The 23491-nt window shown below is 42.7% G+C and overlaps 1 protein-coding gene across 1 annotated transcript in view; it reads right to left on the reverse strand.

Annotated features, from left to right (window-relative positions):
• PAX9 (paired box 9) overlaps nucleotides 1-23491 on the reverse strand; it is a gene marked incomplete at its 3' end in the record, with an annotated part of 43936 nt that overhangs the window by 17375 nt on the left and 3070 nt on the right. The window contains exon 3 of the mRNA XM_081313927.1: nucleotides 16393-16529. Within this exon, the coding sequence (XP_081170053.1) occupies nucleotides 16393-16529 (137 nt within the window). The remainder of the gene's footprint in view (nucleotides 1-16392; nucleotides 16530-23491) is intronic.

The raw sequence follows: 23491 nt of genomic DNA on the forward strand, positions 1-23491 counted from the left end.
TTGAGATGGTCAAAAAATAGTTGAAACACTATTTTTAATGTATGTATGCATGCATGCATGTATGTATGTATGTATGTATGTATGCATGTATGTATGTATGTATGTATGTATTATTTTAAAACTAATGTCTCTAGGCATTGTTTCTCATAAGATCAAAATGAAAAGATGACTGCCGCTGAGAATTATTTTTTGTAATTATTTAAATTTATATGGCTACCCATCTTAAGCAACTCTAAGCAGCTTACAACAACCATAAAACTAATTAATAAAACAATCATAAAAGCAATAAACAAAAACCCCATAATCAACCCCCTTGGGATGCCTCACAGCAGGTTCAGCTACCCTCCTTCCATGACTTTCAGTCATACAATCCCAGATTCTAAGTAAAAAGTCAGCCTTCCGAAAGACAGAACAATTAACCAGTGGAACAACCTGCCTCCAGAAGCTGTGAATGCTCCAACACTGGAGCAACACTTTTAAGAAGAGACTGGACAGCCATTTGTCTGAAATGGTATAGGGTTTCCTGCCTGAACAGGAGGTTGGACTAGATGACCTCCAAGGTCCTTTCCAACTTCTTCTTCTTCTTCTTCTTCTTCTTCTTATTATTATTATTATTATTATTATTATTATTATTATTATTATTATTATTATTATTATTATTATTATTGATTGCACAGTCAACCAGATGTTCAGACTGGATTTGAAATTTTTGTCTACCTATCGAGTCCTTATGAAGGACCTGGGATAGGCAGATGTGCATGTTTGAATTGATGGTATTACAGATATTGTCGCAAGATGGAAACAGTTCCTAGTAAGGCCGCCTTTCTATTATTATTATTATTATTATTATTATTATTATTATTATTATTATTATTATTATTATTATTATTATTATTCAGGGCTTTTTTCTCATAGAACGCCCAGAACGGAGTTCCGGCACCTTTTTTGGATGGAACCTTGTAGGGTAGGCAAGGCAGGTTGTATGGCATGTGTGAGTCCCGGCACCTTTTTCTTTTACAAAAAAAGCACTGATTATCATCATCATCATGGTGATGATGATGATGATGATGACGATGACTAGAAAGGTGGGGGCTTGTCAAATCACTGGTGGGAGGTGTTCTGTACCAGCCTGCTACCGGCCTTGCAGAAAAAGCAACCCCTTTACAGACGGCAAGAGGCTGGAATACGTCTGCCAAATTTATTACAAAAACAAACAAGACACGAACCAAGATACTGGAGCTTTGAAACACTAGCTGAGTGGTTGCTTTCAGCAAACCAGCCCTCCCCACACAAGTCCTTTATAAAGAGTTCAGGGCGTGGCTTCTCTCTCCCTCCTTCCGAGAAGCCCCATTGCCTTCCTCTGTTTACTCCTACTTGACTGCCTCCTGCGTCGGGCGTCCTTGAACAGGGCCAGCTGTGGGTCATCTTCATCCACGCTGTCAGGCTCACACAGCTGGGTCTCCACCAGGTGGGAGGGGCCTGGCTGGGGGTTCTGCGGAGCCTCAAAGCCATCATCAGCAAGTTCTTCAACACCCCCCTCCTCCCCCTCATCTGAGTCATCCGACCCAGCTGCGGAACCCACAGGCTGACCCTGAATCACAACAGGAGGTTGTTTCACAAGGTAAAGGCCTGCTTCTAAAGTCCCACCTGATGGCAAGATTTCAGGGAGCGTGCCCCTCCTCTCTGATCTAGTAAGACAGGCAGATATTCTTGGGGAAAGACACTCCTACAAATAGCCAGGTGCTGTGCCATGTAGGGCTTTTAAGGTATTAACCCGCACCTTGAATTGAGAACCTTTGACTATATGGACAGTCACTTTTCTTTTTTCTGAACAGTCTCTGAAAATCACACTATGTAATCAAAGATTGCTTTCAAAACCAATTTCTCAAAACACAGAGCAGAAGCCAAGCGTCCCTACTCTTAGAGAAGGCTTCAATAACCCCTGCAGGAAAAAAAACACAATCCACCCCATATTAGAGTGAAATTATTTTTTAAATCCCTGTTCTTGTCACACACCAAAGGTGCAAATATATGGAATGACAGATTGGCTAATTTTGAGATTTCCTTATATCACTCTCCTAAGATTATTAGATGCTTTTAGACCATTAAATTTTAATGCCATTTCACCAGAGGCAATTTCTTTGCATACAATCCTTCAGGAAAGCTCTGAGTTGATTCCTCGTGGAATTTCCTTTTCTAGAGAGGAACCAAGAAACAAAAACAAAACCCTGATGTCCAGTAAATGAACTCAGTAGCAGTCATCTGCTGTATTCTGGAATACTTATAAAAGAAACTGTTTTAGCTAGATCTTGCTCTGAAAGAGTAACTTCTAATTGAGTTCTTATATACATTTTGTACTCTGGATTCCATAAAAAATATTTATGCCTCGGTATGTAGTAAGACGATTGTGTGAAGATTCTAGCTTTCCTTTTAGGAGAAAAATCAAGTAACGCTGGATTGTTAGCTTATCAATATAGTCTGTTCCGAGACACAGCACTGAGAAGAAGCTCGTGCTTTTATCCAATCGTTTCAGACCATTGGGGTTAGAAAAATTAATTCTTTGCCTCTGAGCTCACCGCTGCTGCCAGTCAGAGTTGACAATATTTAGTCTTAGAAATGCTGTAAAGCAGCTTCCTACATTCCCAAGGTATAGGAAAGAGCACTGCCAATCAGCGTGTATTATTTGTTATATCCTCAGTGGAGGGCTGAATCTAACCAGAGGCCAAAATCATCCCACAGGCATGTCTGGCAAACTAGATCATGTTTCATTGTTTTTTGCTTGCATTGTTTTATTATGTTGGGTTTTATATAACTGTCGTGAGCCGCCCAGAGTTGTGGTTTTTAGATGGGTGGCCGTAAAAGTCTTTCAAATAAACAAAATAAATGCAGAGAGGTGAACCTGCTCCAACGTTCAGTGATCTTGAAGTTCTATCACTCAGAAAGAGGCTGCAAATAGAGCCTCTCTAAGGCAGGGGTCCCCAACCTATGAGCCGCAGCCCACTACTGGGCCGTGTCCTATTGGCCACCGGGCCACGGGACAGGTTGGCCAGTGCATGCACACACGTGTGCGCACTCACCCCCACTTGTGCTAATGCCTGCGGACCCGTTTCCGCATGCACACGTGTGCAAATTTCTCAGGTGTTCCCTTTCCCTCTGGGCTGCCAGCATGGAAAGTTTGGTGACCTCCGCTCTAAGGTATTCTCTGCTCAGAAAGAGGTTGGGAGAAATCATTTCTGCCGATAAAGGAGAATATTTGTAGCTCAGAGTTGAAATGAGGGCACTGATGATATCACCTAGTTTGGGTAATGAAATGTCTGCAAGAAAATGAACAAGTTCAGAGAGCACCAAGGACCCACACACACACACACACACGTCATTCCTAGCTTACTTCTGGGCTGAGTAGGAAAGGCATTCCTACTGTATAGGCAGAAGGAGAAAAGGATGGATTACTGTATTAGTGGAAACATGGAGAAGACAAAGCAAGGAGATCTGCACCTAAACTTCCATAAGCCAGATGTAAAAAGTATCCATGCAGCCTCCACTTCCAGCTCTTCCCCTGTATTATGGAAGTCGACTGACCTATGCTATCATGATGAAAGATTCTAAAACGGTGCTTCTGAATGTTGGCTGGGATGTTCTGGGAGCTGAAGCCCATACATTTTCAAGTTGACAAAATTGGGAAACATTGTTCTAAATTATAAAAACTAGCCTTTCCTAAACCGAATGCCTTTCAGATGTTGACTTCAACACTGAAGTCAATTTTTAGCAATGACCAAGCCATTTTGGAATTCATATATCCGGAGAATACTCAGGCTGAGGAAAGATGATAGATACAGGTAACATTTGTATATAAGCAAATGCTGGTTTGCTGCATATAAAATATTTTTAAAAGTATTACTGGTGCATGCTGGCAAGGTAAAATAGAATGTTACAAGATCAGATGCTGCTGATAGCTTTTCAATAGTCCTACAACCAAGGAGGATGCAGACAAGTGTTTCCTTCTCAGAATAACAGAGTTGGAAGGGACCTTGTAGGTCATCTAGTCCAACCCCCTGCTCAAGCAGGAGATATTACACCATTTCTGACAAGTGGCTGTCCAATCTCTTCTTGAAAGTCTCCAGTGATGAAGCACCCACAACTTCTGAGGGCGAGCTGTTCCATTGCTTGATTGTTCTCACTGTCAGAAAATTTCCCCTTATTTCTAGGTTGAAACTCTCCTTGATCAGTTTCCATCCATTGTCCCTTGTCTGACCTTCAGGTGCTTTGGAAAATAGGTTGTCCCTCTCCTCTCTGTGACAGCCCCTCAAATATTGGAACACTGCTATCATGTCATCCCTGGTCCTTCAGTACCAACCCATGCCCAGTTCTTGCAATCATTATTCATATGTTTTTGCCTCCAGTTCCCTAATCATCTTTATTTTTCTTCTCTGCACTCTTTCTAGAGTCTCAACATCTTTTTTTATAGTGTGGTGACCAAAACTGGATGTAGTATTCCAGATGTGGCTTTACTAAGGCTTTATAGAGTGGTACTAGTATCTCATGTGATCTTGATTCTGTCCATTTGTTAATGCAACTTAGGATTGCATTGGCTTTTTTGGCTGCTGCTGCACACTGCTGGCTATTTAACCGATTGTCCGCTAGGACTCCAAGATCCCTCTCACAGTTACTGCTATTAATCTGTACATGTACTTTTGGTTTTTCTTGCCTAAGTGTAATTTGATGACTCATGGACTTCAACACCCAGAATTCCTGAGTCAAGGTTGCCTACCCCGATCTAGGGTGCTGGCTATTCCTGCCAGTTTAGTGTCACCTGCAGATTTGATGAATTCCCCTTCTATTCCCTCATCTAAGTCATTTATGAAAATATTGAAGAGTACTGGGCCTAAGACATAACCTTGTGGTAGCCCTCCATGTAGATGTAGTACCATTAAGGACTACTCATTGAGTACGGTTTGTCAACCAGGTACAAATCCATCTGGTGGTGATGCTGTCTATCCCCACTTTTTTCTAGCTTACCAAGAAGTAGGTTGTGGTTTACTTTGTTGAATGCCTTACTGAAGTCTAAGTATACTATGTCCAGAGCATTTCACTGGTCTACTAATTAGTCACTTTGTCAAAGAATGAAATAATGCAGACTGTAGTCCAAAGTACTATGAGACAATGTGGGAATCCTCTTTGTCCCACCAACAGAGAGGAAGGGAAGGGAAGAGGGGGAATTTTAGAGAAGAGGTTTGGGAAAGTTCATCCCTTTCAAAGTAATTGAAATGTTAAGGGACAGGGTAAGGGTAGAAATTTCTCTTAACCCTCAAGCAAGATGAGCAATGTGGAAAGTAACAAACACCAACTAGACAGGTTTCTCCATCATTCTTCTGGCTTTGCAGATGTCTACTAAAAAAGGATCAGAAGGTAGGGCATTGTTTCTCAAATCTGGCAATTTTTAAGACGTGTGGACTTCAACTCCCAGACTTTACCACCCAGCATCATATTGAAATTGCCAAGGTTGAGAAACATTGTAGTAGAGAGGGAAAGAAATAGAGCAAACAGTAGGTAATGATCTGGGCTGATGATGAGAAAGCAAAATTTTGTATTTTGGAAAGTTAGCAGATGTTAATATTTATCTATGCTCGGAAATCACATGCTATGACTCAGATTTTTTTAATTCATTACAAATGTAAATAAAAACAAAGAAACCAACTTTTTTGCTATTCAAGAATTACTTTTACATTTTAAAAAATAAAATGTCTAACCCAACTAGAGGCAAAAAGAGCTGTTAAGCTACTGGTAGACCTATGTTAGGATCATTGGGTTTTGTTGTTTTTTTAAATTCACTCCCTCCATCCCCAAAGAAACAATTTCACCCATGCCTCTCTCCGTGTTGCCTGCTGGGGCTTCAAACGTTTTAAGTGAGCCCTCCCCCCACCCCGCGCTTCAGCAAAAAATAAAATGTTGAACCCTGCAAAGATGACCTCAGGGTTTGGAGGAAATTGGAGAAAATGTCCTCGGGTTTAGCCCTTCCTGCCAGATTGTTGTGGTCTTTGCTCTTCTCATCTGGCTCTGTTCAGGGCCTCTTGGCTGCTCATTTGCAGGAAAGAGAAGCAACTTCTCTACCCTTTTCCAGATTTTTTTCCCCAATATTGTCAGCTGCCTTAGAACTCCTGGTGGCCTTCTATCTAAGTATTAGTCTGATCTGATCCTATGCAAATCAAGGGAGTGGGGTGGGGGTAAAATCAGCCAAGTCTAGCTAGATGCTGCCATCTGCTGCAACCTGAAATTCTACTTCCCATTCCAAGCATGAAGGTAATCTTTTGGGACATTTAAGGCTGTCATATCTATACAGACAGGGTGGTGCAGCAAGAGAAAAGCAGTGCATTGCGTATTTATGCAAAGAAATGAAGCCTGGGTTGATCAACTTGTGGAAAATACGACTTTCACATCGGAAAATTCTCTTCCATGGAGCAATTCCTGAACGACTTTCCAACATTAGAGAGAAAAAGCAAGTAACTTGTGCATCAAACCACAAAAGGACATTTAGGATTCAAAGAGAAGGTGATTCTTTATGGTAAACGTAGTATGTTTTTATAGTCAAGTCTAGCAATGGTATGGAAGACAGATGACTAAATGGAGCCTCCAGTACCAGGAGCAATCTACCACTTGGTACTACAGTGGGGTTATTACTGCTTTCATTCCCTGTCTAGATGTGAACTTTCCAAAGGCATTTGAATGGTCAGAAAGAAAAAAGGGACAATTCTGCAAGGCTTCCCATATTAAACCATGGCTTGTTCAATTATGCAAAACACAGGAAAACTCCACCACGCCAACTGTGTCTCCAGAAGGAACCAACTTAAAAATGTACTGAGGAGCTGAGTTTCCAAATAAATCAGCTTGTGAATCAACCACTTAGGGAAGCACAAATAACCCCAATGCAAAGACTTTAATCAGCAAACAGCACACCAGAGCAATGATATATTTAAATATTATTTATCTTAGGCAAGAGCCTTTGTAATTATCCCACTAAATGCAGGGTTACAGTCCTTATATTTTTACATTGGTGACAACTTCATTGACCTGTGGCAGCTGGTGTAAAATTAAAAAATATTCAAGTGGTGAATCTGTCCCACTAACTTTAGGTCAGCCCCTATTCTATGGAGGCAATTACAAAACCACTACTTCCTGAACAAAATTTGAGTAATCAGGTTTCATTCAGGAAACTCTGCAGATTAAGAAAACCCACAGGCAAAACACGTATTTGACTATAAGCAAGCAGGAAAAATGCCTATAATGTCTCTATATCACATTATCTGCTCTGTTCATTGAAAGGCAGGATATAAACTAATTAAATAAATAATCAATCAGACCTAGTTACAACATAGAAAGACAATATGCATCCAAATTGCACTGGTGAACAGGAACTGTAAAGATTATATTTTTCTTTCGAGGCATATAAACACAGACTTTGCTCTCCTATTTTTATGGAAAGCGACAATCAAAACTGCCAAGATCTTTCACTGAGTAATTGTTTCCCTTCTGGTTGAATAACGAGTTCAATAATTGCTTAAATTGACATGCATTATCAGATGACCAAAACCCCAGTCAAGTGCTAGAGTTTCATTTGTTCAGGATTCAGAAGAGAGAGAGATTACAACAAAAACTTTATTGCTAAATAAAAGGCTAAATACAGTACACGGTGCATGTTTTTTTAACTGTCTATACAATACTGAGTAGCCAATTTAAAACAATGTTTTCTAAGAAGGCTCATTTGAGTTGATTAATCTGCTGCAGCCTTCCCCAGCCTGGTGTTCTCCAGATGGGTTGGACTTCAGTATCCATAATTCACAGCCAACATGGGACACTGAGCATGCTGGCTGATGATTAAGATGTTGAAGTCCCAAACATCTGGAGGTCATCAAATGGGAGAAGGCTGTTCTATTGCTTCAGTTAATTAAGACTTCCAGTCTTACAAATGGAAATTAGAATAATAATCACCATTCATGGTGATGAAGAAGCTGCATTGCATTCTGATGGATTATGTTCAGTGTCCTCTTAATACTAATGAATAAAGAAATAGATCCTCATGCCAGAGTAAAATTAAAATCATTCCTAATGTCTGCAAGGCATTATCTTTCCCCCCCAGAAAGTACTTCCTATTATTTAATATTATTGATGGCATACCAATTAGTATACTTTTAATTTACAAATTCTATGGCTATGAACCCCATCTTTCCTATAAAACAGACCTAGATACTAATTATCATCTCTTCTGCACCTGTCAATCAAATCTCTCTTAGTAGTCTAGTGGGGAGGGATGTTCCAGCCTCAGAATATTTCCTAAATGAAAACAGATAATGCCTACACACACACACACACACACACACACACACACACAAATCTATGCATGGAAATCATCATTATGCATACAAGGAGGACAATAGCACATGTGAATCGCTCTCCCTTTAATGAAGTGACATATGCAGATGTAGGGGGAATCCTGTACTAGCAGTAATTATTAACATTTTCAGTCACACCCTTTTTATAAGTATTTAGCTATTTAATTCAAAAGCCATTAGGATTTTTTGCTGCAACAGCCATTAGGATTTTTTGCTCACTGCAACAGACCAATACAGCTACCCACCCCACCCCCCCACCCAGGAAATAGTCATTGGGATCATGCCTAATCTCAGCCTTATGTCAGCAGAGACAGATCAGTCTTCCTAAGTAAGGCTGCTGTGCTTGGCCAACATGACCCTTGAAAGTGCGTAACTGCTTGTGATGAAAAGAAAAATGTATTTTTGAATTTGGTTTTGTCAATCAGATAGATTTGCTGTTGTGGAAATAGCTAGTTATATAACAATGTGTAAAAACAAAAAGTCGAGGTTAGAGTGTTTTTACTTTGTACTGTGCTAAAAAGAGTCAGAAGTCAACGCCTTTTCTCTTTCTTTTCCCTTCTCTTCCCCTTTCCTTTTCCCTCTCTTAATCCCCTATTTTTATTTTTTTCCTTTGTGTTTTTATATTTCATATATTAAATAAAAAGATGTAAAGGAAAGTGCGTAACTGCCTAGATTACACCCACAACCATTAATGCACATCCAAATGCTCTAATGCACCCAGCCTGGAATGTTGGGGTACCTTGACCCTTTGTAATTCGTGGGAGCAAAGGAGCTGAGTGCAGCATCAAAATCAACTTGATGTTCTACACCAGGGGTGTCAAACTCAATTTCATTGAGGGCCGCATCAACATGGCGGTTGCCCTCAGGGGGCCGGGTGGGTGTGGCCTGGGTGGGCGTGGCCTACTGGCTGGGCGTGGCTAAAGTGTGTATGGCCTACTGGGTGGGCATGGCCAGCTCTACATTGTTCGCATCAAGGGTACCTATTGGGGCCCGGGCAGGAGTGGGGACAGATCTGAAGGTCTCTGGCAGGAGGAGGGTCTTTGGGCCAGGGCCAAGGCAGTGGGGGCCATTCCCTCACTGTTTCCAGGATGGCTTCGCGGGCCGCATGAAACCACTTCACGGGCCGCATCCAGCCCCCGGGCCTTGTGTTTGACATGTCTGTTCTACACCATCAGCTTTTAGCTATCAAAGCATGGGGGGGGGAATCATTCCTCAAGGAGGCTTCTTCCCTCACCAAATGCAGAGAACTGTCCTGCAGAAGGAGGTAGATATAATAAATAAACAAATCTATACATATTTATTCAAAAATGAATGCCATGAAATTCAGTGAGATTTAAGTGTACTCAACGGGGATTTTCCAGTATCATTATTACCAATAAGAGAGTATATTTGTAGCTCAGGGTTGAAATGAAGGGTCCTTGGTGCTCTCTGGCTGCATCAGGCTAGCACTGATGAGGTTACCTAGTTTGAGTAAAGAAATGTCTTCAAAAAAACAGCCAAGCTCAGAGAGCACCAAAGACCCCTTAATATCCTTATTCTCCTGCTGAGATTAAGACACATAAAGGTGCATTTTTTAAACAATGGAAATAAATCCACGTTGCAATTCAACTCAGAGATGTGTTACTGGATTGAGTAAGAAACTAGCATTCATAAAGCTGAGAATTCAAACTATGTTACTTGTTACATCAACATGCAAAGCTAGAAAAACTGTTACAACTTTTCCTAGTATGTGATCCTAATTACCTTAAAGTGCATTTTTCCTTGCTACCATCTCATAGTGATGCAGGGAGGAAGTTAGCATAGTGTAGAAAGTCCTCCATGTTTTTTTCCCTTATTTTTTCTTATTTAGTTTTATTCATTTATAACATAAAATATGAAAATACAAAAGCAAATAGTAGGGGACAACAGTAGAAAAAGGGAAAACAAAAAGGGTGTGAAGAAAGGGAGGGGAAGAAACAAAAGGCATTGACTTCTGACTCTCTCTGTTGCAGTAAAATCAGACATTAAAATCAAATCTCAACTTTTTACGTTTCTATAGTAGTACGCACTAGCCATTTCTGTATCGGCAAATCAGTCTAATCGGTAAAACCCAAAATCATAACATCATTTTTTTTCCACCTCAAGCACAAAGTCCACAAGCAGTTTTCAAGTAATACCAAAAGTACCTATGTCCTTTTCTTTTATCAGCACAGTCAATTTGGCCATCTCTGCTAATTCCATCAGCTTTTGTAACCATTCGTCCATGTTAGGAATCGAGGCATCCTTCCACTTTTGTGCACAGAGCAGTCTCGCTGCCATGACCATATATAAAATCAGAGTTCCAATTTTTTTCCCCAGTTCTCTTTCCATTAGGCCCAGAAGGAAAGTTTCTGGTTTAATCTTTATGTTCACTTTAAGAATTTTCTCCATTAATATATGAATCCTACTCCAATATTTCTTTGCCTTATCACATATCCACCATAAATGATAAAAAGTCCCTTCTTTACATTTACATTTCCAACATATTTTGTAGGGTGGAAAGGTGCCACCAAGGTTTGGAACTGTTCTATAGGCAATAATGAGGCGTGAATTAGGGAATCCATCAAATTCAAAGTTGCTCCATCTCTTCCCAGATGGGCTGAATCTGGGACCACCAACAAAGCTACACTTGGAGCTAGTATCCATCATCTCCTTGTTGCTGTCAATGCAGAAGAAATCATATCTATGAAGATTTGCTGTACCAGCTATGCAAACAATGGGTCTAGGCTTGAGATGTAGCTCTCCCCTACTACTTTCATTCACCCACTCCATTCAGAACTGCACTTCTGATGCTTTCACTTCTATTACTGTGTAAAATGAATGGAAATAAATGGTGTTCAGTTTATTTTAATGAGCCCTAAATATAACTCCTTAAGTCTGAATCCATACCATTGATTTCTGTAGGTAAACTTTTTTTCCTACCTAGATATATTTTGTATTAAAAGAGAAATATTAAGGTAAAAAGAAACAGCTGAAATCAAAATATTACATTTATTTTTCACTGTTTTCCTTGGATCACTGTTTTCTTTAGAACCTTCTCAGCCCAAACAGACAAGCTTCTTCTGAAACTTAATTGACTCTTTATTACCTAATGCTTTCTGCAGAAAAATCTAAGGGAAATTTGAATATAGACTCTCTGACCTGAAAGTATACTTAAAGAATACTCTGTAAAAGACAGAAATTCATGGCAGACAAGTCATCATGAAAGGATTCAGAGGAAACATCTGGCAGCTACTTTCCAGAATGATGAAAAACTAAACCATCTTTTTTTTTTAAAAAAAAAGAGTTAATTTAAGAATTGCTCAGAAGATAGCTTAAAATGTATCGTGTTGATAGTCTAAAATACTGGCCCAGTCTGTAACAAACCTAAAGGCTGGGGCATGTGGACCAAGATTATTCCAAAAGTCCCGCCTTGTCCAATCCAGTGTTCTCCACATACAATATGTTAGATTATAACACTCACCATCAATCTGGGAATTATGAATAATGCAACCTAGAACATGAAATCATGCAGACAGCAGAAGACAAAATCTCTGTGGTCCCTTCCCACTGCACAATTATTGGATTCTATTGTACATCTGAAAGTCACCAACTGCACAAGGCTGAAGAAGGCATAGAACATAGTTGTGTTGGATGTTGATGCATAAGTATAGTTTTTCAACTTCATAAATAAGATTTTATTCATAAACATCACTTTGTAAACAAGATTTTATTAATATAGTTTGAGATGGCACTGCAGACTGACTTTTACTGAAAATAAGAAGTCCAACTTCTAAGAAATAATGTTAAAAGCATAATTACAGCACAATTTTAATTGCTATACTTGACATTAAGTGCTTTCCTTGCTTCTTTGTTTTAAATATCTTCTATTAAAGTTTTAAAGGTGGCAGTGTATCTGAAAAACTCATTATATCATCCTTCCTTCCATATAGCCCATAGTTTACTTTGCAGAAAATAAACTAAGGTGCTTCAAATATTAGTCATCAGTTTCACAAAATAAAAGGCATATTTGCTTTCAGTGCGTCATGATAACACATTGGCACTGAAACCTTCTTTAACAAGGGACTAAGTCTACCTTCAGTAAGTTTTGGCTAAACTTTGAATCAAATGTTTGACTTTTATTTGACTTTAAAATCAGTTTTCTAACATTTTGGCCTATTTTTCAGAGATACAAAACATTCGAGAAATAAACCCACCCAAAATTATTTTCTCAGCACAAGTGTACCCCATAAAAAAAGTAGGCAGGGAAACAGTATAATGTGTATATCCCGTGATACACCTCAAGATAATTGGTATGTTAAAAAAAATCAGCCCATTTTTTGAATCTGAAACCATGGGTGTTCCTGCCCAGGGAGGAAATACAAGTCAGCAGTCTGGTATATGAGCAAGTCTCCTGAAGTTCTGCTTTCCCTTGCCCCAAACTCATAGACAGTTTCAATGGCTCGGGCATGTTGGACATTTCAGAAAAAGAGGTTTAAGAAAACAGCTAGGCATCTTTCATAGCATCATAATTCTAAAAGGCACCATTGTATCTTGCAATGGAATAAGAATACATAACCACAGCAAATAAGATGTCTGCAGGTATGGTAAAAAAAGTTGATGCCTTCAATGGTGCTATCAAAGCTTCATCTCTTTCTTTCTTTCTTTCTTTCTTTCTTTCTTTCTTTCTTTCTTTCTTTCTTTCCTTTCTTTCCTTTCTCTCTCTCTCTCTCTCTCTCTCTCTCTCTCTCTCTCTCTCTCTCTCTCTCTCTCTCTCTCTCTCTCTCTTTCTCTTTCTTTCTGACTACATTCTGTGATACAAACAAAACAAGCACTGGAGGTCCTAAGGACCGTTTGATACCTTGTGAAATGGCTAGTCTCCGTTCAGACATAAACTAGGTTGTCAAAGTGATCAATAGACATATGAAATAGGACTTAAAAGTACCATCGTGGATATGTTTCCCTCAAAATATGTATTAATGTGTTTGTTCAGGATGTCTGCTTAAGAATGCTTGCCCTATACAGGATTGTAGCATCAACACATTCAGAAGACCTATTCTTTCATCTCAGCCTTCAGGGAAGCCCTTTGTTAGAAAAGAAGTTTCCCACAGGAGAGAGGTAGACCAACTGTTTCAACCAATCATCAAAAAGAAGAAAGAGAAGGTACATCAAGCTACAGGCCAGCGTGACATGACTACCTTAAGAGAACACAGAGCAAATTGTAAAGAAATCTGTAAGCAGTTTAAGGGGGGGGGGGGGAAATGTGATAATTACCAGAAGTCAGCATGGCTTTGTCGATAAAAAATCTTGTCAACTAATCTAATCTTTTGATGTGGCAACTTCAGTGATAGATTCTATATAGACATTCACCAAAATATTTCCCTGTAGTATTTCTTGTAAAGTAATGAAATTGATCAGGGGAATAGAAATGGAGCCATCTGAAGAACAACCAAAGGAGCTTGAAATTTTTACCTTTGAAGAAGCAGAAAAAATACAACTGAAAGAGATGGGATAGCGTTATTCAACTATCTGAAACAATATCACACCGAAGCAGCCCAGAGCCTGTTCTCTTTTATTTCAACGTACTGTGTACTTAAGTACATGGACTATTTTACAAGAAAACACACTCCAAGTGAATAGTACCAGCACCCCACCCAAATCCCAACATTAACAGCAGACCTGTGGTGGACCCAATTACCAAGATAGGTGGTGAGCTACCCTTTACTGAATTTATTAAGAGAGAATATCAGCAGACATCTGTAGGGAAGGTTTAGTCTGCATTCCTGCTCTGAGTAGGCATTTGGGTCAATCGGCCTAAACAAGCTTTTTAACAGTTCCCTGAAAGTGTCAGGTGAGGCCCTACGCTGCCCCCAAATTGACAGGCCTTAAGTGTGCCTGGAAAAGCAGCTGCTTACCTGGACTAAGATCTGACAGAGGGCCATAAGACAGAATTCTGGACACATGGGCCTGTCACAGTGCACCTGGGCTAAAAACTGGTGAGCCTCTGGCCAAAGAACCAAGGAGCTACCCCCTCTCTGGTCTGATCAACCCAATGCTGGGTTTCCTAATTCAAGAAACATACCCTTCCATCATTCCCCTCCCAGCTGTAGATCTCAGAACAGGTTCACTTTCGTGGTAGAGCAGCTTGGAACTTACCAGGTGGAGACGCAGAGATCTGACCTCCTCCAAAATCAAATCTTTGGTGCTCTTTGAGTTTGGTTGTTTGCTTCCAGACGTTTCCAGACCATGTAATGTCTTCCATGCTAGAAGGGTTTGCTGTCTGTTAATGAAATATTGCAAGCAAACAACCAAGCTCAGAGAGCACCAAAGACGACAGAGTTCAACCCTGAGCTATATCACATATATTCCCTTCTAGTGGCCCCTTCAAAGTGCCATTGCTGTTCCTTCACCAATAGGAATAAAATGACCTTGGCAGCTTCGGTCCAACAACAGCAAGCATCACCATTAATTATGTGGGGATAGTCCTCCATTGGCCTAGATATCTGATTCTGGGTTGATTCTTTGAAAGCCAAAGTTGGGCATGCATCCTACTAAATAGAGAAAGCAGCCTTGCCAGCCACTTTCAATTCCTGTCACTTGCTGTCAATGGGCAAGGACCATAAGCATGCAGGCACGACTTTTGTGCATTTTTTCTGAACTTGACTCCTAGCCAGTTTACCCAGACAAGCAGTCGCTTTGGAACACATCACCTGGAAAGAAAGTCCAATGAACTGAGGAGGCTATCCCCAGATACTACTACATAGGCTTACCTGGGAGTAGAAACAGAGTTCCCACAACACACATAGTGTGACTAACTGAATTATATCCCACTTGACTGGCACAAGACAGTGAACCCTAAACTAACCATGTCACAAAGTAGTCAACCACAGTTTAACCAACATGTTGTGCAAACCCATCAAATGACATGATTCTGAGCAAACTGCACTACAAACACAGATTAAAGCCAGGACCAAACAATCTAGTTAAACTCTTGTTCCTTTCCTTTAAAATACAAGCCTGATAAAAAAGACATCTGAAAAACCAGACTTGCTAAAGCCTCTTGTGTTCAGCAACCTGGGGCTGCTACGCCAAAAAAAATGGCAGGAGGGGGGGAGGGGGAAGAGCAACTGATAAAATCCCCTTACAGAACTGTGCAGGAAGGACCCTTTTAGTTTTGCTGGCTGCATTCATACAGCATGCTTAGCCCGACTCTCGGATTTTCCGGATTCGCACAACTTCCCAGGCACCATCACACAGAACCTCTATCAATGTTAATAGTAACTACATTGAAGCGTTGAAGGACATTAAGTTCTTTGTGTAAGCCCAACCAGGGGTTCCTACTTGGAGCTCATCTAGGGCCAGAATAGATGCTCTGGTTCGGATTCTCCCCTCCCCAGATACAAACACGGGTCTTTTAGCCAGGCAGGTGGCTGAGTGGGATGCTTCTACTCAAAAGCAAATGTGGAGATTCTCAGTCATCCAGGTCATGTTTTTTTCCAGTGGTGCTTTTTCACGAGGCAACTGGCCTTCTCTCTCTCTCTCTCTCTCTCTCTCTCTCTCTCTCTCTCTCTCTCTCTCTCTCTCTCTCTCTCTCTCTCTCTCTCTCTCTCTCTCTCTCTCTCTCTCTCTCTCTCTCTCTCTCTCCCTCCCTCCCTCCCTCCCTCCCTCCCTCCCTCCCTCCCTCCCTCCCTCTCTCTCTCTCTCTCTCTCTCTCTCTCTCTCTCTCTCTCTCATATCTCTCTCTCTCTCTCTGAAGACGTTCCGCTTCTCATCCAAGAAGCTTCTTGGATGAGAAGCGAAACGTCTTCAAGGAGAAAAAAGAAAGGCCAGTTGCCTGGTGAAAAAGCACCACCGGGAATAGCCAAAAGCAGGTGCCTCCAGGCAGACCCACGAAGCAAGCAGCGAGCGATCCCCCTCCTCTTTCCACGCCCTCCCCACCCTCAGCCAGCCACCCCTTCTGGCCCCGCCACGACGTGCACCCCTCCGTCCTCCCAGGCAGTCGCCCCCTTACCTGGCTGTACTTGGTCTCGTGTTCGAGGGAGCCCTTGTCCAGCCCGTTCACCGCAACGTGCTGGGCCGTGAAGCCGCTTCTGCTCAGGCTGCTCCACTCTTCCACCTTGGGGCTGTGATAGGGCGAGCTGTCGCTCACTGCGGGCAAACATACGACAAAGCGGAGTGAGGGGCGCGGCTTTCCTCTCTCGCCCTAGTCGCTCCGAAACGAGCTTTCTCCGGGAGCCAACCTAGGGGAAACCTAAGCGCGGAGGCGGGTTTCGCCCTTGAGAGAAGGACGGGAGCCCCGAGAGCCGGGCACCTGCCCTGCCCTTCCCTGTGGAGATTTCCGGAGGGAGGCAAGGACCCAGACAGACAGCCCTGCCCTGCCTGCCCGGCCCCCGCTTCCTTGGAAGCAAATGCATGTCCAAGCCGAGCAGCTTCGACGTCCGACAGACTCGGCTGCTTCTCTCGGGACCCCACTTGCTTGATCCCTGTTGGGCTCAATATGATGCACAGTGCTTCCCAGGCCGTCTCCTTCGAACCAGGTTTGCGGCACTCAAAAAAAAAAAATCCTGGCGGGGGGGGCGGAGGAGACTCGGAGGTGGCTAAGGACACTTTTCAATGGGCGAATTAGACTAAAATAAATAAATAAATAAATAAATAAATAAATAAATAAATAAATAAATAAGTAAGAAAAAGAAAGAAAGAAAGAAAGAAAGAAAGAAAGAAAGAAAGAAAGAAAGAAAGAAAGAAAGAAAGAAAGAAAGAAAGAAAGAAAGAAAGAAAGAAAGAAAGAAAGAAAGAAAGAAAGAAAGAAAGAAAGAAAGAAAGAAAGAAAGACTTCATTTCGCCTACAGAACCCCACTCCTAAAATTTTGTCCGCTAGGAAACTGATTTGGCTTGTGGCTGCTGTCTAATTGAAATAATGCATCGGGGAGAAGAGTTTGGAGAGTCAGGAATAAGCCAATAGTTTGGAAGGAACTGCAACCCCATTCACACTTGCAACCAGACTCTAATGCTTGCTTGTGAAGTAAACCGCGCGGTTCAACAAAAGACGTCTCCTCCTTAGTGGTTTATAGCGGCGCTTCCCGCTGTCTCTCCACCCTTGTTACATCGACATAGCGATCGATTAAACTGAACCTTCACGAGTCTTCAAAAATTACTGGAAGTGAAATGACCTCAAGGAAACGTAGGACTGAATCCTCGCACAAATTGAAAAAGGCCATTGAACCCTCCTGATTTCAGCGCTGCTTTCTGTGGACTAACTAAGCCCGTTTGAGGAAGATGAGAGCTTCGGTGGGATTGGTTTCATTGCAGTAGCGCTTTTGGTAGTGACCTTAAGTACCTCGGATTTCAATCTCCTGAATTGGTTACAACTGCAGCTGGGATATCCTGAAGTAAACCGATTTATTTAACTTTAAAATTATGAAGCGCGGATTCCACTCAATTATTTTTTAAAAGAAAAAGAAAAGAAACCCAGATAAGTATAAAAAGCGAGAGCAATTTAAATAGAGTAAAGAAATAAAAATAAAACAACAGCAGACCAGGGTAATTCTGGAGTCTGGCGGCAGCTGGGTGACTTGAGACGTTTCTAAAGCGACTTGAAGTAGACAGACAAAGGTTTCTACTTCCAATGGCCAGCAGTAAAAACGTCCCTTCTTCCACAAATTAAACGAAAGGGCGTTTGGTGTGCGTGAGAGAGAGAGAGAGAGAGAGAGAAAGCAGCGGCATTTTGAACAGAAGCGCCTCACACACACACCCCGTTTGGGTTCCAATCAGTCGCTGAACTCGAACTAGATTCCTTTCCGAAAGGAAATATTTTGTGCTGGGAGGGAGAAGGGGTGGGGGGGCCTGAGGATCAATCAAAGAAATCCCGTCGGCCGCCAGCCTGCACCCCCTCCCCGCGCAGCCCCCCAAGCTAAAGCGGACAGCCTCTGAGGGTGGGATTCTGTGCTCTCATTGACGCCCACGAAGCCCGACTTCAGAGACCGAGCTTCATCCTCCTCAGCCCAGCACTCAGGGTAATTCATCCCGAATTACCCTGGAAAAATAAGCAAGGTCCGTGCAATCCATAGGGCCGCTTCCAGCAGATCTCGAGGTTTCAATCCTCCCCCCCCCACCCCTTTTATACAAACCCTTCATTTTCCGTTTTTCCTTTGAAACCCAAGGAACCTTTTTTTTAAAAAAAAAACCGTGCTAATGCTCCCGGATGGGAATTTGATCATGGCTGGGTTAAAAAATATGACTTACATGTTTTTAAATGTAGGCATGCTTTAAAACAATTAAAATCTCCAGTTCCTTAGTCTTGGGTACACAGAGAGGCATGTAGTTTTTCATTAACTTGGTGGGAAGCTGGGCAGGCCTGTTTTTTCTCTTCTGCAGAAAATTCAGGTGAACTTAATTCTTGCCCAGAGAAGCTAAATTTGATTCAGTTTAACGTCTAAGTGCCACCCACCAGCCACCTGGGCTTAATCACATAACCTGCTCTCTGTATATATGTACAATTCCCACTTCCTTCAATGGAAGGGACAGGAAGTTATTTTCTCATAATATAGCATACCCTTTTGCTGAGGATGTATTACCTACCCCGATTATTATTATTATTATTATTATTATTATTATTATTATTATTATTATTATTATTATTATTATTATTATTATTCCCATTTATATCCCACCCTTCTCCAAAGACTCAGGGCGGCTTACAATCTAAAGCACAAATCAATGTGCTTAGGAATAGCCTTCATTCTATGTATATACCTGCTTATTAGGGCTTTGGGTGGGGGCAAGCGGCATTATTACAAAGTCAGCTTATTGCCCCCAACAATCTGGGTCCTCATTTTACCTACCTCGGAAGGATGGAAGGCTGAGTCAACCTTGAGCCTGGTGGGACTCGAACCTGCACTAATTGCAGGCAGCTGGTGTTACTTAAGGAGGCATTAGTCCACTGCTCCACCAAGGCTCTATTATTATTATTATTATTATTATTATTATTATTATTATTATTATTATTATTATTATTATTATTATTATTATTATTATTATTATTATTATTATTATTATTATTATTATTATTATTGCAAGGCCTCCAAAGCTACCAGGTAGGGCAAGGAGAGTTAGGGAGATCGTTCAAGAAATTCCTGCCCCAAACTGTCACAAAGAAGAGAGGGTCAACCTATTTTCCAAACACCTAGCTAGCAGATGGAAACTTACCAAGAAGAAACTCAACCTAGAGCTAAGAAGAAATTTCCTGAGAACAATTAATCAGTGGGATTTGCCTTCAAAAGTTGTGGTTGTTCCATCATTAGAAGTTTTTAAGAAGAGTTTGGACAACGCTCTGTCCCAAATGGTGTAGGGCAGGGGTACGCAACCTCAGCTCTTTTATGACTCATGGACTTCAACTCCCAGCTGGCTCAGGAATTCTGGGAGTTGAAGTCCATGAGTCATAAAAGAGCCGAGGTTGCCTACTCCTGGTGTAGGGTCTCCTGCTTGAGCAGGGGTGCTGGACTAGAAGATCTCCGAGGTCGCTTCCAACGCTGTTATTCTCCCAATACCTCTTTCTATTAATAAAGCAGTTTGAGGGGAACATCCCTGAGAAACGTATCTATCTCCTTAATACCCTTACAGAGACTGTGGTTTCATGCCCGGCTTGACTTTTTCCAGTTCAGTTCAAGCGAGTTTAGGAGGTCCACCTGGCATAGCTGGAGGGAAACGTTAACCTACGAAGGAGTTGAATTTATAGCATCCCAAGGAAGACGCAAGCCTGCAGAGAATTTGCAACAACTGGAGCCTCATCACGTTATGCATCGACATTAAATTTATTGCGGATAATCCTAAAAAAAAAAACTAAAAGAAAAGGGCCGGCCTGCCGCCTGCTGCGCAGTTTCCAACATCTCTGTTTCTTCCACCAGCTCCCACTTATTTCATCCTAGCAGGAAAGGAGGAAAAGGCGACAGGATTAAAGATTCCAACGCCCTTGAAACTGGCCTCCTCTTCTCGGGCTGCCAACCGGTGGAGGACCGTCGGCGCCCTTATTTCTCAAACGAAGAAGACAAAAGATACACCATCTAAAACAGCGTTTCCCAACCTTAGGAACTTGAAGATGCGTGGACTTCAACTCCCAGAATTCCCCAGCCAGCTATGCTGGCTGGGGAATTCTGGGAGTTGAAGTCCACGCATCTTCAAGTTCCTAAGGTTGGGAAACGCTGATCTAAAAAATAAAAGATTCTCGAGGGCAGGGGAAGTAGAAATGTAAGAAAGACTTCTCTCTGGGAACTGATTCTTGCTCTGAAACTCTTTCTCTCTCTCTCTGACCTACGACATGGGCGCGCAAACACAAGCTTGTACACACACGCACGTGGCACATTGACACATACATACAGGTACTAAGGTGGTCTCGCTTCCAAGCCTACTACTCTTTCACGGTTAGGAAGGGAGATGCCGCGGAAACCCAAGTGGCGTCTCAAGTCGTGGCAGTAGGACGAGAGGAAGGAAGGTCCTCTGGGTTTCGGTCGGCCCACGCTGCCCAGCGGCTGCCCCCCCCCGCCCGATCCTTCACCCGGCGGGACCCAGAAGGCTGCGCAGCCCAGGGAGGGGGGCCTAAGTAGACCTGCGAAGCCTGGACGGTGTGATCGAGCTAGAGGCAACCGGGAGGGAGAAGCCTTTGAGAAGCCAAGCGAAGACGGCTCAAGAAGCAGAGAGCAGAAGGCCTTGCAGCCAAAGCCAACCAACCCCCTGCGCTCGAGTGGCCTCGGAGCCGGACCAGCCGCGCTTCTCCGCCCCTTCTCGGCCGAGTACTGTGGCAGGCCCAGGCCGGAGCCTCTGCCTGGGTGAGCCGTCTCTGGCGACCTCCTTTCCCCACGAATAGGGCTTCCTTTCTGAGGCAGCAAGGTCAACTTAACCAATAAATCAAAGCCGAACAGCCTCGGGTCAAGCTTCGCGTAGCAGAGGCGGGAGAGCGGGGGAGCTTGGAGACAAACCCAACGCTTCCCCCCCCCCCTCCGCTCCCCACCGTTCGCAGGCCTCCTAGCTAGAGAGGTGGCCTCGCCCCCCCCGGGGGGGGTTTAATAAACACGGAAATCAGGCCAGCTCGCGCTGCTTGTCCGGCCGCCCGCAGTGCTGCCCCCCCCCTACCCCGCCTCCCACGCGTCCTCTGTGCACAACGATCTTCGCAGATGTTCTCTCCACGCCGGACCAAAAGGCAGGGAAGGCTTAAAAGCAGCGCTCCCGGGGAACGGGAATTTGGGCAGCCGGCGGGATTTTTTTTTTAGGGGATACTCAGCAAAAGGATTGGGAAACGGACGCCTCTTTCCTTAGCAATAAAGAAGGCCTGTGCCTGGCGCGCTCTTAGCGTTCTTGTTTGCGTGAGCACCACACAAACGCGCGCATCCCGCTTCGTCTCTCGCACAAACGTTGTGGGCGGGCGGGGGGGGGGTGGAGAGGGGAGGAAGAGGTTACAAGCCAGGATGGGATGAAAATGGACGACTGCATTTGTCTCGCCTGCTTTTACGTTTTCTGAAATTAACTCGGTTGAAAGCGAGGAGACCTTAAAGCAGGGGTCTTCAAACTTGGCCCTTTTATGACTTGTGGACTTCAACTCCCAGAATTCCTCAGCCAGCTTTGCTGGCTGAGGAATTCTGGGAGTTGAAGTCCACAAGTCATAAAAGGGCCAAGTTTGAAGACCCCTGCCTTAAAGAGTCGAGGCCTTCACGCGAGTACCGGCGCCTACTGCACGGCACTCGCCGCTCCGATCAACGCTTAGCTAGCCTTCCTAACCTTCCCGTCTGGAATTCCGCAGCGAGGTCGGGAGAAGGGAGCGGAGCGGAGCGGAGAGCAGAGCAGAGCGGCGGGCCTCGGAAGGGGCTAAAAACGCAAGTTAAATAATATAGGCAGTTTCAGTTTTCTGGACCACCGCTTCGGAGCACAACAAAGCGAAGCAGGAGAACGAAAGCAATTAGGTGACATTTGAACTTCCTGTCTGAGCAAATTTGCCCTGATTGCGAGAACTTGAGAAAGACTTGCCTGCAATTCCGAGGAGGTGCCTTTGCCATAGAAGCTCTGACTTGAGAGCAAATATCAGCACAAAAGCCTGGCCGAGAAAAAGTAAATACACCCGATCGGGGATTATGTGTGTTTCTGTTGCTTAGGTATGCTGATCTATTCTGGTAGCCAAAAGAACTTGGCCATGAAAAGGTCTAGCTGTGTTTGTTCATCACTGTAATAAATTGTGTGATTATTTGATACCTACATGTTTATTGTATGTGTGTGTCTGCATACGTGCACACACTTCGTGCACACACACTCAAACACGTATGCCTTGGGAAGTCACCCTTTCACTAAGAGACCTCTATAATTCACAAAAGCTACTAACACGATAAAATTATTAGTGTTTAAAAAGCCACTGGGTTCTTTAATGTTTTAAGAGGTTGTTATGTAACAGACATCATTACTAGTTACTGCTCTTTTTCATAAGTACAAGAACATAGTCAAGGTTGACTCAGCCTTCCATCCTTCCGAGGTAGGTAAAATGAGGACCCAGATTGTTGGGGGCAATAAGCTGACTTTGTAATAATGCCGCTTGGGGGGTGTGTGAAAGCCCTAATAAGCAGGCATATACATAGAATGAAGGCTATTGCTAAGCACATTTGATTTCTGCTTAGATTGTAAGCCGCCCTGAGTCTTCGGAGAAGGGCGGGATATAAATGGGATTTAAAAAAAAATAAAAAAAATTAGTAATACAGGAAGTTATTCTTTTCCCAACCCATTCAGCAATTATCTTTTAGCCATACTTAGATGCAGTAGCCAATATGAGGCAAATGGCAAACTAATCCAGAAATGAGATGCATCAGCAACACTGTTTACACAGATGTTAAATCCAGTCAAGATCAACACAACCCATTCACAGAAAGTGTGCCAATGTTGGAACTTGTGTTTTAGTTGACTTGATTTCATTTCAAAATGTGAATAAATGTAGGTAACTAAATCGGAAAGCTGCTTGTGCATTTCTCTGTGTGTTCGTTTACATTTGCTTCTTTTAGTTAGCTCAATTAAATTGGAGAATTGTAGAAATGTGCTTATATCTTTCCTAGATTTGTGTGTCCATGTTGTGTGCTTATGTA

Source organism: Vipera berus (genome assembly GCF_964194415.1).
Source record: "Vipera berus genome assembly, chromosome: 1".
NCBI classification, from domain to species: domain Eukaryota; kingdom Metazoa; phylum Chordata; class Lepidosauria; order Squamata; family Viperidae; genus Vipera; species Vipera berus.